Here is a 16,949-nt window from a genome sequence, read left to right on the forward strand (position 1 = left end):
TTCTGGTATATATGGCTTTTTTAAACACTTGGCTCTGGTGTGTCCTCTGTGAATGATACAAAAGGTACCAGAGAGGGGGTGGATAGATCACAAGTCCATCGCCAAGCACTGCAGGAAAACAACCAAAAGTGTTGCTGATGTTGGGTCACATACATTATTATTATCCTTGTATGACCCACATGTGGTACTGGACACAGCTGCCTATCAGAATGACTGTTCAGTATAATAGATTGATACTTATGCCATAAGAAACACTGATTTGAGCCAAACTAATAGGCAGATGGATGCACACTCCCTTGTCTGGTCATAATCAGTTGATCAGTCAATTGATCCCATAGCTTGGCTTGGCCTACTGTAACTTTAAGCTAGGCTTACATTTTCATCATTTGTATCTTCTTGTCTAAATACATTAGCAACTTCTGTTGATTACCATCTCCCTGCCACCTTTTTAACATAATGCTCTATAGTTACCACTTATACTGTACAAATCGCTAACACAAGTCCTCCCTGCTGTGTTTTGTCTTCCTGTTTTCTTATACCTAGTCTAACTAAGGGAGACATCTACATTAACATATTTTTTAGTCTGGGTAGTGACTTGAACCAGCCAAGTTTTTTTTTTTTGCTGGAAAGAAACCAAATCTCTCTACTGAATTACTGAACCAAATCGAGTAGATTGTGATAAAAGGAGTAATAACAACAGCAGAAGACAAAAGGCCTCTCACACAGAATTTTGAACTAAAGTCATGTAGTGAACAAAAGATATTTAAATTAACTACGGAACAAAGTAAGAGCTCTTCAAAAGAAATGTCTTCCTGCAAAGCCCCCTAAAAATGCCCCCAGGCCTTTTACTCATTCACTACCATTATTTCAGTTCGTATGTCTAAGGATGCTTTATTTCTTATCTCATTCACTACCATTATTTCAGTTCGTATGTCTAAGGATGCTTTATTTCTTATCTCATTCTCTTCCCACCACCTAGCGGACACATAGTTGGCACTTACTGCCTGTTTATTGAATTGAATGGAATTGGGCCTCAGGAGTTAGAAGCAATTCTCTGAAGAAGAAAATAAAAGATATAATTTTAGCAGTGAATAGAACCAACAAATCTGAGTTTCAGCATTGGAATAAAGTTTGGAAGCAATAAAATGTATCTACTGTAAAGTTAGATTACTTTGAAAGGGTTGTTGTTAAATGCTGACCTGGAAAAGCTGCTGAGAACTTAAGACTATAACTAAGACCTATTTGTCATTCTTTTCTCTGTGTTTTTTTTTTCTTTTTTAAGCCCTTTAACATATAGGTCTTTTTTTCAGAGGGAATAAGACTTATTTTAAGGTTAAAAAAATCAGGCATCTACTTTAGTTTAATCTCACACTTATAAAACATACAGATAAAATGTGTAGGAAGTGAGAGCTTTTAAATTTTGTATTTATTAATCATTTTATACCTTGTTCTACAAAAGAATTTGAGGTAGAAAATGAGGACTTAAGGTAGAAAATATACATTTAAAAGTAAGTTTTCTTCATCAGAGAGCTAAAAGGGAGTTTGGCCAACACACAGTAGACGAGTAAGAAGACCCCCAATGAGATCACGTAGTATAGAAGAAATAATTGAGTAATCAAATGATTTATTTGAGGTTACATAGCTGTTTATTAGCTAAGCTGGAACTAGAAATCAAGTCACCAAATTCCCATACATGTGCTCTTAACATGTATGTAGCAAAAACATTTGGCTTAACTAACCAAGAATTTTGATGACCTGGTGCTGCACAGGTTCGAGAAGCATTTGTCAAGTTGATCACTTCCCGCTTGTTTGCAAAGTTGTGGCCTGTACTAGGAAATCATACGCTTCCCCATACTAAGGTTGACCTTCAGGAATAACGTTTTTCCACAAGCTGTGAAGATTCCTGGTAGTTAACAAAGAGCATTTTGTGAATCCCTTTCTGAATTGCTCTACTTTTTTTATTTGGAAAAGATGACTGCTGTAGAAACTTTGTTTTGATAATGTGGGGAGAGCGGAGGAAAGCGCATTTCCTGTCATCTCCTGGTCGATGGCTTAAAAACGGGAAGTTTTGTCTCCAGCTCTCCTCAATAGGCTTTGCCAGCTGTTTACACATAGAAGATGCCTTTCTGGTATGTCCTTAGAAACTGGCTTCTTTGGAAGTTCTTGACTTGATACTTGATACAGCGATAGAACACTGAATTGAAAACATCTAGATCTAGAACAAAGGATGACAGCCTTTGAATAAATGGGCAGGTTAAGTTACATAATCCTCTCTGCCTTCCCTTGGCACACAAAGCCCTTCCCAGGCTGACTCCAGCTTTCCTTTCTAGCCTCATTTCCTTTGCTGAAGGCGCACCAGCCTGTTTTTTCTTGTCTAGTCAACCGTGTGCTCAAACACATTTGAGGCTTGGACTGTGCTCTTCTTTGTGCTTGGGCTGTCTGATCCCTCTCTCCTCCATGTGGCAACTGCTGTCTCTCTAGGCCCAGCTCCCTTCTTCTCTGAAGACACCATGTAGCAAAGGTAAAAATCAAGGTTAATCTAGCAGCCATGTGAAGAGTGAATTAGGAGAAGGAAGTCTGGAGGCAGGAAGACCAGTTTTAGGAGACAGTGCAAGTCCCATAGACCTGAGCTGTCCAGTATTGTAGCACGTGTGGAATTTAAATTCAAATTAAATGAAAGAAGACAACCTGAAAAGGCTATATACTGTATGATTCTAACTATATGATGTTCAGGAAAAGGCGAAACTATGGAGACAGTAAAAAGATCAGTGGTTTTCAGAGGTTTGGGGTGGAGGGATGAATAGGCAGAGCACAGGATTTTTAGGGCAAAACCCTGTGTCATACCATGATCATGGATACCTGTCATTGTACATGTGTCCAAACCCATAGAATGTGCAACACCAAGAGTGGAATGTAATGTAAACTATGAATTTGGGGGTGATTATGATGTGTCAATGGTAGGTTCATCAGTTGTAACAAATGTACCACTCTGGTGGGGGGCATTGATAATGGGGGAGGCTGTTGGTATGGGGGCGGGGAGTATATGGGAAATCTCTGTATCTTCTCAATTTTGCTGTAAACCTAAAATGGCTGTTTAAAAAAGTGTTAATAAAAAAGAAGAAAATTAATTAAAATTAAATAAAAGTAATAATTCAGTTCTTCAGTTGCACTAGCCATATTTCAAGTGCTCAGTAGCCACAAGTGGCTAATGGCTACTGTATTGGATAGCACAATTTAAGTAGAACATTTCCATCATAACAGAAAGTTCTGTTGGACAGCATTGCCAAAAATCAATTCCCCAAGTAAAAAGGCATTCATTCTACATAGTCACGTTTTATGTGTTATGCCTTAAAAACAGGACCATTCATTGTGTGTAACCTAATTATAGGCTGAGTGTATTGAAGATCAAAGTGACTATGGATACTATCACTGCAGTTATGAATGCAGCTTAGAATAATAAATCAGATTTAGTGCCCATCACTTAAATACTTAAAAATAGTTTTAAAATAAGTAGCCCTTGGGCTTCCCTGGTGGTGCAGTGGTTGAGAGTTCGCCTGCCGATGCAGGGGACGCGGGTTCGTGCCCCGGTCTGGGAAGATCCCACATCCCACATGCCGCGGAGCGGCTGGGCCCGTGAGCCATGGCCTCTGAGCCTGCGCGTCTGGAGCCTGTGCTCTGCAACGGGAGAGGCCACAACAGTGAGAGGCCCGCGTACCACAAAAAAAAGAAAAAAAAGTAGCCCTTGAGTATGTTTTTATTGTCTATTTCTGTTTCCTCACCTACCCCCTACCTTTACAAAAGAGACCTAAAATAGTTAAATAGAATTCATTCTTTAGTAATTACCTCTACTGGGGTCAGAATAGTTGCTATTGAAAAACAGTTTCAGTGGTTTTGCCTGGGTTACTCATGATTGTTTTATCCTTTCATGTTAAATCTTTGCTATACATCAGCCTTTTAGCATTGCTGCTTTTGAAGACATTTTACTTAATTGACCTACGTGTTATTTAAAATTTTTCTTTCCGTCAGTGCACTCCCCAACCCCTACTTCACCCATTCCAAGAGCAAGTCCCATTAGCTGTTCCTCCAAAAGAACTAATTCTCCATGTCCACTTTCGCGTCTTGTTTTAAGTCACTACCATCATTCCCCTGGATGACTACAGTAGCTTCCTAACTGGTCACTCTGCTTCTCCTTGCTTGCTAAGATCACTTCTCCTTATAACAGGCAAAATGACCTTTAAAAAAAAAAATCATGTCAGTCTCTTGTTTAGCACTCCTGCTTCCTGTTGTACTTAGGAAAGATTCCAAACACCTTAACTTGGCCTAAAAGGCTCTTTAGTGATATGACCCTTGCCTTCTTACCCAACCTCATCACCACACCTCCCCACCCTCACTGAGCTTCAGCCACTCTAGCCTCCTTAAGGCTCCTTTAGTATACCCAAACTTTCCTGCCTTTGGGCCTTTTTCTTGCTTCTCCCTTTTGATTGTTCTTTCCCAGCTCTTGCATGAGTGGTTCCTTTTCAGCTTCAGAATCTCAGCTCCAATGTTACTTCTTTGTCCACTGTTGTTTTTTTTTTAATTGGATTGTTTGTTTTATCACTATTGAGTTTATAAAAAAATTTTATTTAATTTATTTTTATCTTTGGCTACATTGCGTCTTCGTTGCTGTGCAATGGGCTTTTTCTAGTTGTGGCGAGCGGGGGCTACTCTGTTGCAGTGGGTGGGCTTCTCACTGTGGCGGCTTCTCTTGTTGCGGAGCACAGGCTCTAGGCGTGCGGGCTTCAGTAGTTGTGGCACATGGGCTCAGTAGTTGTGGCTCATGGGCTCTAGAGTGCAGGCTCAGTAGTTGTGGCGCACGGGCTTAGTTGCTCTGCGGCATGTGGGATCTTCCCGGACCAGGGCTCAAACCCGTGTCCCCTGCACTGACAAGTAGATTCTTAACCATTGTGCCACCAGGGAAGCCCTGTCCACACTTTTTAAAGTAGGCCCCCTCTACTCCTACCCCATACTCTTTATAGCATCATCTTTACTATTACCTGGAATGATTTTGTTTATTCATTTATTTATTTACTTGTGTGCTCTCTCTCTGTCTACTCCCACTGGAATATAACTTCCATGAGGGAAGGAAACTTATTTTTACTCCCATTCTGTCTAAAGTACCTGGAACAGTGACTGGCATATGTAGTTGCATTCAATAAATGTTTAATAACACTGAATAACTGAATACTTTCTAAAGGAGATATAAGAGGAACTCTTCCCCAGTCGCCTGGCTTGCTCACTCTCTCTCTCTTTCTCTCTGCCCCTGTCTCTCTTTGGCTCTCTCTATATATGTACACGTGGTGTGTAAAATAAAAGGAATTGCCACTGCTTTAAGTGTGGATATCCTTCTAGACCCTTTATGCTTAGTATGAACGAGTGACTGTTGCTGCACTTCATCTTTTCCTTCATGAAGTCATGGCCCACAGCTTTTTGAATGGCTGATTTTTGTTAGAAACTATGGTGAACAATACATCTGGAAATATTCTGTCATGTTTTGATCTGAGAAACTCTAGAGAACCAGCTGCTGATTTGAAAGGGTTTTATTATGATACAGACAGTCCATTGTCTACAAAAGCACTGGCTATTACACAGTGGTATATGTGTCTTGCTTTTTTCTGAGCTATTAACTTGAGAGAAAAAACTTGTATTTATTAACTCATGCCTGACTGGTATTCCCTGAGAATAGTTTATTGTGTTATTTGCTTTAGCTGCTTTACTGTGCATTTAGGAATTTTTTTTTTTTTTTTGGTGGTACGCGGGCCTCTCACTGTTGTGGCCTCTCTTGCTGCAGAGCACAGGCTCCGGACGCACAGACTCAGCGGCCATGGCTCACGGGCCCAGCCGCTCCGCGGCATGTGGGATCTTCCCGGACCGGGGCATGAACCCGTGTCCCCTGCATCGGCAGGCGGACTCTCAACCACTGCGCCACCAGGGAAGCCCCCATTTAGGAATTTTTTAAACTCGTTTTTCTTCTTTAAACTCAATAAAAATTAAATGGTTAAATAATAGGATTGAGATACTTTCCATTCTGGGTTTTAAAAATTTCACAGATTTCTGCATTAAAATGTGGTTTATATTTATGATTTAATATTCCTAAATAGCTTTATATTGAAAAAGAGTGAATTTCACTATTCCTTATATTAAAGTTTACTTCTTTTAGAGTACTTTGTAATATATGATATAGTTAAAGAAAAATTGACATCCAAGCCCTACATAGGAATGATTTTAAAGAAAGTGAGTATGTATACCGTTTGTGGTATAATAAATACATGTGCACATGCACACAATCCGGTTAGTGTGGCAGTATTTTGATATGTTTAAAAAATTTTTTGCCATTACTTTTGGGGAAGATTTATATAAAATGACAGATAATTAATAAAATTTTTAGGTAGGAAAGAATTACACTTAAATAACCAAGAGTAACATTTTAATATTACATTCTAAATTACAAAAATTATATATACACATTTCAGAAAATTAGAAAACAGGAAATACAGATACAAATTCACTCAAAATTTTGCAAGCATTAATAAACACATTTTGTTTTATATTCTTTCAGTATTTTGCCTTGTACATAATGAGTTTTGGGTTTGTTGTAATCATAGTGTATTTATTATTTTTTATTCCTCCCTTTAAACGAAGTATAATGTCATAAACACTTTCCCATAGTGCTGAGTCTTTATAACCATTGTTTTAATGGCCCTGTAGTACTAAGTCTAAAGATATATCTTAATTTACTTAACTGTTCCTCATTGTTGGTAAGTTATTTTGAAAATGTTTTTGCTTTTTTAACTAACATGATAGTGAATATTTTTATAAATATTGTGATTACCACACTTGATATTATTGCTTATAGGGTGTATTCTCATAAGTGGAATTCCTAGATAGGACGTTTTTATCTGTTAACACATACTAGCAAATGATTTTCCAAAGAGAATATACCAGTTTACATTGCTACCAGCAGGGTGTAAAACTATTCTATTGCAACATTTAGCATTATATATTATTTCTTTTAAGTTGCTCTATGATTAGGGAAAACATCATGTTGATTACTAGTTAAGTTGTGTACTTTCATATGTTTGGTTTCTAGTTTCAGAGTTATGATTGTTTCACATATTTTCCCAGTTCCAGTAATGTCAATTTTTTTCTGAATAGACATTTTAGCTTACCTAACTGGATTCATGTACTTCATGTACTCTTTCAGAGATGTAGCAGTTTGTCATTAAACATAAATACACACAAACATATATATTCTCAATGATGAATTTTTTTTTTCTCACTGTGCTCAATGATGCCTTCAGATTAATTACTCTGGAACAGGGTTAATACATTATGTTTGCACTCTATATTGTTATACAAGTGTATTATGGAAGCATATGTGGGAGCAATCTTGATAATTTCAAAAAATCCAGAAATTTTCTTCAAATCTATCATTTTCAATGATAGAGTATGTGTAATGTATGTGTTTCAAATATGCTTAAATAGTAGTTTTAAAAGTCTGAGAATTTAAATTTGAATTGTGAATCTTTTTTCCCTGTAGGTTGGAAAAGAGACTGTTCAAACCACTGAGGATCAGATTTTGAAGAGAGATATGCCACCAGCATTTATTAAGTAAGTAATTAAAACATTCTTCTATTGCTAAGCAGAATAATCCTCTTGTTAGGAAAGGAAAAATACTGACTGTAGGAGCAATTTTTTAAAAAAATATAAAGCTCTGTTTACAGTTGAAATTTTAATTTTTCATTTTTCAGCAGTCAAATTTCCTACTGTTGATTTTATTCATTGGTGTTAGGCATTTTTGACATAATTTTTAATCAAACTATGACTTCTGAATTTTGTTTTTCAGAATGGAAAGGATTCAGAAACATTCTGACCTTAGCATGCATGAGTCTGGATTGTGTACTAAATACCTTTGCTTGGAGATAACAGTGGATACAAACTTAAAAAAAAAAAAGTGTTTTGTTACATATTTCAGTAGCGTTTTAAATTTAAGTTATATTTACATATCACTTAATACTCCTACAAATAATTTCTAGACATTTTGGCCTATCCTATGTAAAGTAAGCTAAGATACTAACTTCTGATGAGTTAAAGCTTCTCAGGTTCTTGATTATGTTGTCTTTGATTAGTGACTTTGTTTTTTATGGCAGTGACGTCCTAAGTAAAGGTGAAGCTTGATGCATAAGACAAAAAAAAAAAAAAAAAGTAGAACCTCTACAAGTCAATAAGAAAGAGATAAGTCTATTCAGTTTTAAAAAACAAGAGCAAAGAATTTGAATAGGCACTTCAAAAGAGAAGAAATCCAAATGGCCAGTAAACCTGTGAGAAGGTGCTCTATCTCAGTAGTCATCAGAGAACTGCAAATTGTTCTATTATAAGCTCCTAAATTAAGAAGTCTGATAATATCAGTTGTTGGTGTGGATGTGGAGCGATTGGGACACTGCTGCTGGCAATGTAAATTGGTGCAGCCACGTTGGAAAACAGTTGGGCATTAGTAAAGTGGAAGATAGGCAATTTCTCTGCCTCCCAGTATGTTCCCTAAAGAAACTTATGCCATGTACACTAGGATCCATATACAAAAATACTGATATCAGCACTGTTCATGATGATACCACTGGTCTATCTACAGTAGAATGGATAAAAATGATCATGGTATAGTCATCAATTGGAATATTAATCAGTAATAAAAAGGAATGAGAATATTTCATTTTAAAATGGTTAATTTTTGCTTCCCTGGTGGCGCAGTGGTTGAGAGTCCGCCTGCCGATGCAGGGGACACAGGCTCGTGCCCCGGTCCGGGAAGATCCCACGTGCCGCGGAGCAGCTGGGCCCGTGAGCCGTGGCCGCTGAGCCTGCGCGTCCGGAGCCTGGGCTCCGCGGTGGGAGAGGCCACGGCAGTGAGAGGCCCGCGTACCGCAAGAAAAAATAAATAAATAAAATTAAAAAATAATAAAATGGTTAATTTATTTATTTTTTTTTTTTTGCGGTACGCGGGCCTCTCACTGCCGTGGCCTCTCCCACCGCGGAGCCCAGGCTCCGGACGCGCAGGCTCAGCGGCCACGGCTCACGGGCCCAGCTGCTCCGCGGCACGTGGGATCTTCCCGGACCGGGGCACGAGCCTGTGTCCCCTGCATCGGCAGGCGGACTCTCAACCACTGCGCCACCAGGGAAGCCCTGCTGAGAGTAAATGTTAAAACTTCTCATCACAAGAAAAAAAAATTGTAACTATCCTTTCTCTCTTGGGCATACTTTATTTCACAGTAACCTAATAGCTCTAGTTGATGGGGTAAATTCTAACCAATACAAGTGGAATAAATGACAGAATTAGAAAGTCATGATTATGCAATGTTTAATGAAACCACTGATTTAGGTAAGGATCATTAATGGATATGAAACCATTCAGAGGTTTTAACCTTTATCATGCCATGCAGGGAGAAAGAACCCTGGTCACCTTGAGGAGTCAGGGAAAAACATTGTGTTATGACCAACTGAAATATTTACTGAGCAGTGTTTAAAAAGTACACGACTTAATATGCCACACTCTGAAATGTTACCTGAAAATAGCCTGGAGTACAAAAACAATATGGCTGTGGTTATCAAAAAAATTTGGGGGACAAATAAGTATTCTGCAGTTTAAAACATGAGGGCTCTTTATGCTTTTCTTTAGAATGCAAAATGAAGTAAAAAATAACTTTACTAGGATGGGGAAGGGACAGAGAGGGAAACAGATGGAAGCAATTAATGACATCCTTGGAACTGTTGAGTAGGACATTCTTTTGGGCTGTTTGGTTGATGTTTGGAAGTTTCCAGGGCATGACAGACTGATGCTTCTGCTGTCGCTGCTTTGACAAGGACTTCTAAATAGTGTCTGCTTTGACAACGCTAAAACATAAGTTAAAAAATTTATTCTTGGATCAATCTCTACTCCTAGAATGTTAGAATGTCAGGGCTAGAGAAAACAGAAGACTGTTGATCTATAGATGGACTTATACATAAGCAATCTGATGTAGATTTAGAGATTTTTCAGGGAAGGATATGTCATTTTCAGAATTTTTGACATTTTCAGGATTTGGGAGGGCTCTCAAAATCAAATCATAGTCTATTTGTGTGACTGGCAATTAAGGGCATGTTGGAATGTTGGAGAATGGTTTAATATCAGTTAAAGATCTTACATTTGGGTTGTAACTGTTGATGAAGGACTCCAGTGCTTGGGCAATTCCTTACTGTAAAAGTGAGGGCCATTTTAATATAGAACAAGATTTGCATTGTCACAGGAAGGCTTTCTCTTGGGTGGAGCAAAAGTTATCTGATCCCTGATTGCACTGGCAAATAGAGTTTACAATTTACTAATTTTACCAGATTGCATTAATAGCCACAGTGTTGCACAAGAGGTGTAAGGTTGCGTTATGATTGCCACAGAAACTGCTGTGATCTTCAGGAGTGCCACAGTCATGCTGTACTGTTAAAATAGTGGTTAGACTCACCCTGTAAGAAGTCATTTGTTCCTTTAGAGACTGTCAGCAGGAGGTTCAGCTACTGTTCTTTGTGTTTGTACTTTGCATCATCGTCATCAATCATTATCATCAGGCAGCTGCAGCAGCTGTAATAGTTATGTGCGATTGATTAATGGGCTAGACACACTAATTGGTTAATAGAATATTTATTGATTGCTTTCTATGTGTCTAGGATGCTAAGTGCTACATAGAAGAGCAGTTTTTAATCGTTCTTATTATGAATGATCACTTGTAAGATGTATTACAAGTTATTTATTAATAGTAATAAAGTGCCAAAGTTTGCAAACGCTTTACTTAAGAAAAAAAAAGAGTAAGTTGAGCATATTCAAGATCACATATATAATAACTTTCCTCTCATTCCCACTCACTAGGTTTTGGTTTTTTCCTTTTAACTTTTATTGAAATATAATATATTCACTGGCTTTTTATTGTGCTTTCTTTAGTGCAGGAGAAATTAGTGGAAATATCGCTGTTGTGGCTGGAAATTGTGCATAATCGCAGGTACACCCAAAGGGGTAGGTCATATATTGAGAGTTTTATTCTTCTGTGTATCATGGAGGCACTGAGGTGAACTGCTGCTACAGAGAGATTTTTAAGAAAGTGCTTTAAGAAATTTCAAATTGAAGAGCTGTAAAACAGACTGACTTTATAATAGGAATTCAGAGAAGGAGTGCTATCATTATAGGTAGGAATAGTAGAAAGAGGCTCATGTAGGAAGTGGGACTTGGGAGGACAGATGTAGGGAAAAAGGAAAGTACTGGAAGTGGGGACAGGTGTGGGAAGAAAGGAAAATACTCCAGGTGAAATGAGCAGCATGAGTCAGTCATGGGGACTTTGAGGAGAGGAACAGTCATGGTGGGGGTGGTAGGAACTAAGCTTAGGTAGTTGGGTCAGGTGATGAAGCCCTTGAAAGCCAGGCAGAGGAATTTGGAATTGGGTGGTAGGGAAGCTTTGCGGTTCTTGAGCAGTAACTGGAATGACAAGATGAAGGTTTTCAGGAAGAGTCATAGCCAATACAGGATGAATAATAGGTGCTAGTGAAGGAGAGTAAGCTGTGTGTCAAACTGACCAGATTCATTTCCTGTCAGCAGGGATTTGCTGCAAGCTGATTTCTTAATAGGTAAAAAATGTTTGTGGCAAACTATTTTCTTAGCCTCGGAAAAACTGCTATTGAAGTATACAGTGGAATTTCATTCTTATTTCTGCAAAGGAGCAGAAATGGATAAGGAAGGCAGTTCTTGGACCATATCCAGGGGTGTTCAGTATCTGAATGTATCAAAGGTGTCACTTGTGAGGTGGTCTCCTGGTAATGAACTCCTTAAAAAGGGCATAAAGCGCTTTGTCTGTTGGCAGGCAAATAGTTTCATTTTAGAACTGTGAAGTGTCGCCACTCTGTCTCAGTGCTGCTCTGAACAGTCTGCTTGAAATCATCAAAACTTGGATTGATTCACCAGTTTGGACTATTTTTGAAACATATTGTAATGTCTAAGCCTATCAAATAAAAGAATGTTCCTCAAATACTTTGTGAAAGGGTGTATGTAGTGGCAATCTACATGATTGCCATTAATCATATTTCCTAGGAAATTGCCATGTTTTAACCCTTAAACTTTATTAGTTAAGCACAATTATGGTCTGTATTTGTACAATTTTACCTTAACTGATATTCATGTACAAAGAAGAAATTTGAAAAGAATTTAAACATGCTTACACTTAATTTAGATTTCTTTTGACTTAAAGTAGTAGTGTCATGTTTTTAGATCATAAGCCCTCATATTTAGCTTTTTTCTTTGCTTTTGATCTTGAACACTCAGAATAATTAGTGATGAAATTTGAATTTTCAAACACTCTTTTTGGTGAAAGTGGCCAGAATATTTTTTTTTTCTGTATGTGGGCCTCTCACTGTTGTGGCCTCTCCCGTTGCGGAGCTCCGGATGCGCAGGCTCAGCGGTCATGGCTCACGGGCCCAGCTGCTCCGCGGCATGTAGGATATTCCCAGACTGGTGCACGAACCCGTGTCCCCTGCATGGGCAGGCGGAGTCTCAACCACTGCGCCACCAAGGAAGCCCTATACTGTGTTTTTTAATGCACCTCGTCTTGCAGATGAGGAAGCTGAGAGTCAGAAGCTCACAGTAACTTGTTGAAAGTTACCTAGTACATAAATGGCAGAGGTAAGAGTCAAACCCTAAACTGACACCCAGGCTTGTACTCAGTCCAGTATGCTAAGACTCTTTCTCACCCTTCCTTGTAAGAATCTCTTCTCATAATGTAATAGTTATTGTGAGGCTTAAATGAGTGAGATAATGTATGTGAAAGTACCTGAAAAAAAAAGATATTTGGTGAAAATTAGCTTTCTTTTTGAGCTTCTCAATCTTTTTTCTCAGTCATTTTCTCAAAATAAACTCGGTTACTTTTTAAGCTTTTTCATAGAAAAATTTCTTCTCATTTATTGTCTCCTGTAGTAAGACCTTGTTAAAAAAATCTGATTGCTTGTTTTTATTTAATACTTTTTCTGTATCTGTTGAGATAATCATGCAGTTTTTATCCTTCCCTCTGTAAGATGGTCACTGGTCTACTCCATAAGTATCAACTTTTCTGATGATGAACTGTCTATGCATTTCTTTCTTTCTTTTTTTTTTTTTTTTCGGCCACACTGCACAGCTTGCGGGATCTTAGTTCCCCGACCAGGGATCGAACCCCGGGCCCTGGCAGTCAAAGCGTCGAGTTCCCCCATCTATGCATTTCTAAGATAAACCCTATGTAGTAGTGATTTAGAAAAGAAAATACAATGCTAAATTCAACTTTAATATTTTAAAAAGATTTTGCTTCTGTGTTCATGAGGGGTCTTGATCTATAATTTTCTTATTTTGTTTCTTATTCTGTTATCAAGGTTATTTTAGTTTCATAAAACAAGATTTCTAGTCTTTGAAACATTTTATATAAGAAAAGGATTGTCTGTTCTTGAAACTTGGGCAAAACTTGCATCTAAAACTTTTTCTGGGTCTGGTGTCCTTTAGAGGAAGAAATTTGATTACTCTTTCAGATTCCTTTTATTATCTAATTCAGGTTTTAAATTCATTTTGAGTCAACTCTGATAATCTGATTCTTTTCTAAGAAATTATGCATTTCCTCTATCCTTTTTTGTTCAGTATTATCTATTTCTGCCTTTTTTTTTTCTTATCACTCTTATGGGAGATTTATGTTTTATTAGTTTTTTCCCCAAAGATGTATTTCATTAAATTCTGTTCTTAGGTTCATTATTTATTTTGTTAAGTTTATTATTTGAATCTTATTTTCAATATTTCTATCTTTATGTTTAGTATTTCTTGTTTTTAAATAAATATAATATTTTGGGCTCTCAACTTTGCTCTGATTACAAGTTTAGAAACGGCTGTATAGGTACTTTAATAGTTGTTCAGCCCTAAATATTTTGTAATTTTGATGTGAATTCCTCTTACCCATGTGCATTATTTAGTAGTACATTTAAAGATTCTTTTTACTACAGGCATACGTCAGAGATGTTGCGTGTTCAGTTCCAGATTACCACGATATTCGCAATAAAACAAGTCACATGAATTTTTTGGTTTCCCAGTGCATATAAAAGTTGTTTATACTACACTGTAGTCTGTTAAGTGTGCAATAGCATATGTCTAAAAAAACAATGTACATACCTTAATTTAAAAATATTTTATTGCTAAAAAATGCCAAAACAATTACAGTAATAACATCACAGATTACCATGACAAAATATCATAACAATGAAATATTTTGAAATATTGTGAGAATTACCAAAATGTGACACAGAGACATGAAGTGAGCAAATGACGTTGGGAAAACGATGCCCATAGTCTTGCTCAACACAGGGGCCACAAACCTTCTAATTTGTAAAAAACACAGTATCTGCTAAGTGCAGTGAAGTGAAGTGCAATAAAACGAGGTATGCTTATATCTTTTTTTTTTTTTTTTTTTTTTTTTTTTTTTTTTTTGTGGTACGCGGGCCTCTCACTGTTGTGGCCTCTCCCGTTGCGGAGCACAGGCTCCGGATGCGCAGGCTCAGCAGCCATGGCTCACGGGCCCAGCCGCTCCGCGGCATATGGGATCCTCCCAGACCGGGGCACGAACCCGTATCCCCTGCATCGGCAGGCGGACTCTCAACCACTGCGCCACCAGGGAGGCCCTGCTTATATCTTTTAATTGTTATATTTCTAATTTAATTGCTTTGTGCCCAGAAGTCTTGGTTGGTATGTGATCAATTCTTCGAAATTATTCTGTGACATAAGTGGTCAGTGTTGGTAAGTGTACTGTGTGTGCTTAAAAAGAAAGTGTATTCTCTTCTGCTTGGGTATAGGGTTCTCTTTTTATCAATTAGGTCAACATATAAGTATTATTGATCAGACTTTTATAGTCTTACTATAAATCATAAACTGTTTATGATTGAGGTCTGTTGAAATCTATAATAATTGTAGATTTGTCCATTTTCCTCATAATTGTCAGTTTTAACTTTATATATTTCAAAGCAATATTATAAGTGGTTACAAGCTTATGATTCTCTTGGATCCTAAATTCTGTTAATTGTTTTGTTATTATCTTTTTTTAGGATGATTGCTGACTGATGTTTAGCCTACTGTTGACTTTTATCTCCAGATTTTGTTCTTTTTTTTTTTTTTAAACCACATCCTAGTTTTTGTCAGTTTTCTTCATAAGTAAAAATATTCTCTTATTGTGTGTCTATTCCACTTCACTTTGTGTTTAGGTATTTACACCTCTAGCTCATTCATTACATTCTGCTGTAGAACAGTGATTGTCAACTTTTTTCAGCATAAGGACCTTCAAATAATAATGGTGAGACTCTTTATTAATAGTTGATTAAGAATGTATAAGAATAAAAGTCACAATGAACTTGTAATGTTTTAAAATAGATTTTTTATTTTATTCATCACAACAGCATCAACATACATTTGAAAACTACTAGTATCTGTAAGACGCACTTGCTTATATGTTTATCTGTTTCTGCTGTAACCACAGCATGAGTTGGAGGAAGGACCAGAGGAGCCGATAGACCTGTAGGTAGCAGAGTTCTTGATTGAACCTTGCAGGATCAGAATCTCTTCTCCCTTCACAGATGCTAGATTTGAACAAGGGGGGAAAGAAGGTGGGGAGAAAGACTAGGACTAGTCATTCAGGCTTTAAAGGATTCAAAGGTTGTGACTCATACTCTGCCTTTTAAATAAGCTGCCAGCAAAACTTGAGGAAGATGTAGCTTGGGCAGCAGTGACACTTCGAACCTTCCCATCCCCGACATGCTGCTTTCCTTTCAGTTATCTCTGGGCTCTGGCAGAATCCTGTTTTGTTTGAAGGGAAGTTGAAACTGGCTACATACCCTCCTAATCTCATATGAAATAAAAGAATTTAGTGAGCCTTTGATGTTTATGTGTGTTTTAGCTTTGTTATCTCAATGTACATGTTTTAGCAGAAAGAGTGTGGTGTTGCTGTTAAAGGGTTTTGAATGTTTTCAATATGACTCACTGTGGTTTTTAATTTTAGTTTTGGGTGTACACATGCAGTGTCCAGTACTGTCACTGAGTTAGGTCAGGGAAAGGAATAATTTGTGGATGAGGCCTGTAGGATCTTTAAATCTAGGAGCACAGGGTTGGAACAGCATGTTATAGTGTTACCACGCAGTATACACAGGGGTGAGTTGGTGCTGGGCACTTGCTACTTGAACTAGATTAAAGTCTGTCATTGTACTCAGTGTTCCTAACTCCCTCCTAAAAACTGTAACTGCTTGTAGCCTTCACTCAGGTTTCTGAATGACTAATGGCCAAGATTCCTTGACCTTTCTCAAAATGGCAGTGCCAGGAGCAAAGCGTATTGGCTGGTACTGGGAAGCCACGGAATGACTCTGCTTTTTGCTATTTTAAAGTAAAATTAGTGCCAAATGGCTAGTATATAAAAGAATACTTTATTTTCACACATCTCCCTGAGTCTTTTGAAATCTTTACATGTATTATTATCAGTTTTAAAATCATAGGTATATGCACAAAAAGATACGAGGATGGAATGGGTTGATTATAGAGGCCATACTTCCTATTTGAGGGATAAGAGAAAGACTGCATTATCAGTTGCTAATACCTGGAATTTCATTAGAGCTCATTCTTCAGGTTAACAGTTTAAATGCTTGAATACATAGTGAAGGGAGAATCTTTGAGTCATCAGCAGTTATTTTTACTGATCTGCAGTTAGGTTCTAAATGTGGGAAAGCAGAGTGTTTGAGGGCCTGCCCCTTACCCCCAACCTCTGGCCTCTCACCCAGGCCTTATATTTATGAAGGGCCTGGACTTCAATATTTTCTTCAAATGATATATGTAGTCATAGAGGAAGAGAGGGATTCTTAAAAGAAGA

At 37.7% G+C, this 16,949-nt stretch overlaps 1 protein-coding gene across 2 annotated transcripts in view; it reads left to right on the forward strand.

Annotated features, from left to right (window-relative positions):
* Window positions 1-16,949, forward strand: part of VCL (vinculin) — a gene marked incomplete at both ends in the record, with an annotated part of 91,100 nt that overhangs the window by 20,703 nt on the left and 53,448 nt on the right. For both annotated transcript variants that reach the window (XM_079717759.1, XM_079717760.1), the window contains one exon: window positions 7,577-7,647. In XM_079717759.1, coding sequence (XP_079573885.1) covers window positions 7,577-7,647 — 71 coding nt within the window. The remainder of the gene's footprint in view (window positions 1-7,576; window positions 7,648-16,949) is intronic.

Source organism: Hyperoodon ampullatus, assembly GCF_949752795.1.
Source record: "Hyperoodon ampullatus genome assembly, chromosome: 1".
In the NCBI taxonomy this organism is placed as follows: domain Eukaryota; kingdom Metazoa; phylum Chordata; class Mammalia; order Artiodactyla; family Ziphiidae; genus Hyperoodon; species Hyperoodon ampullatus.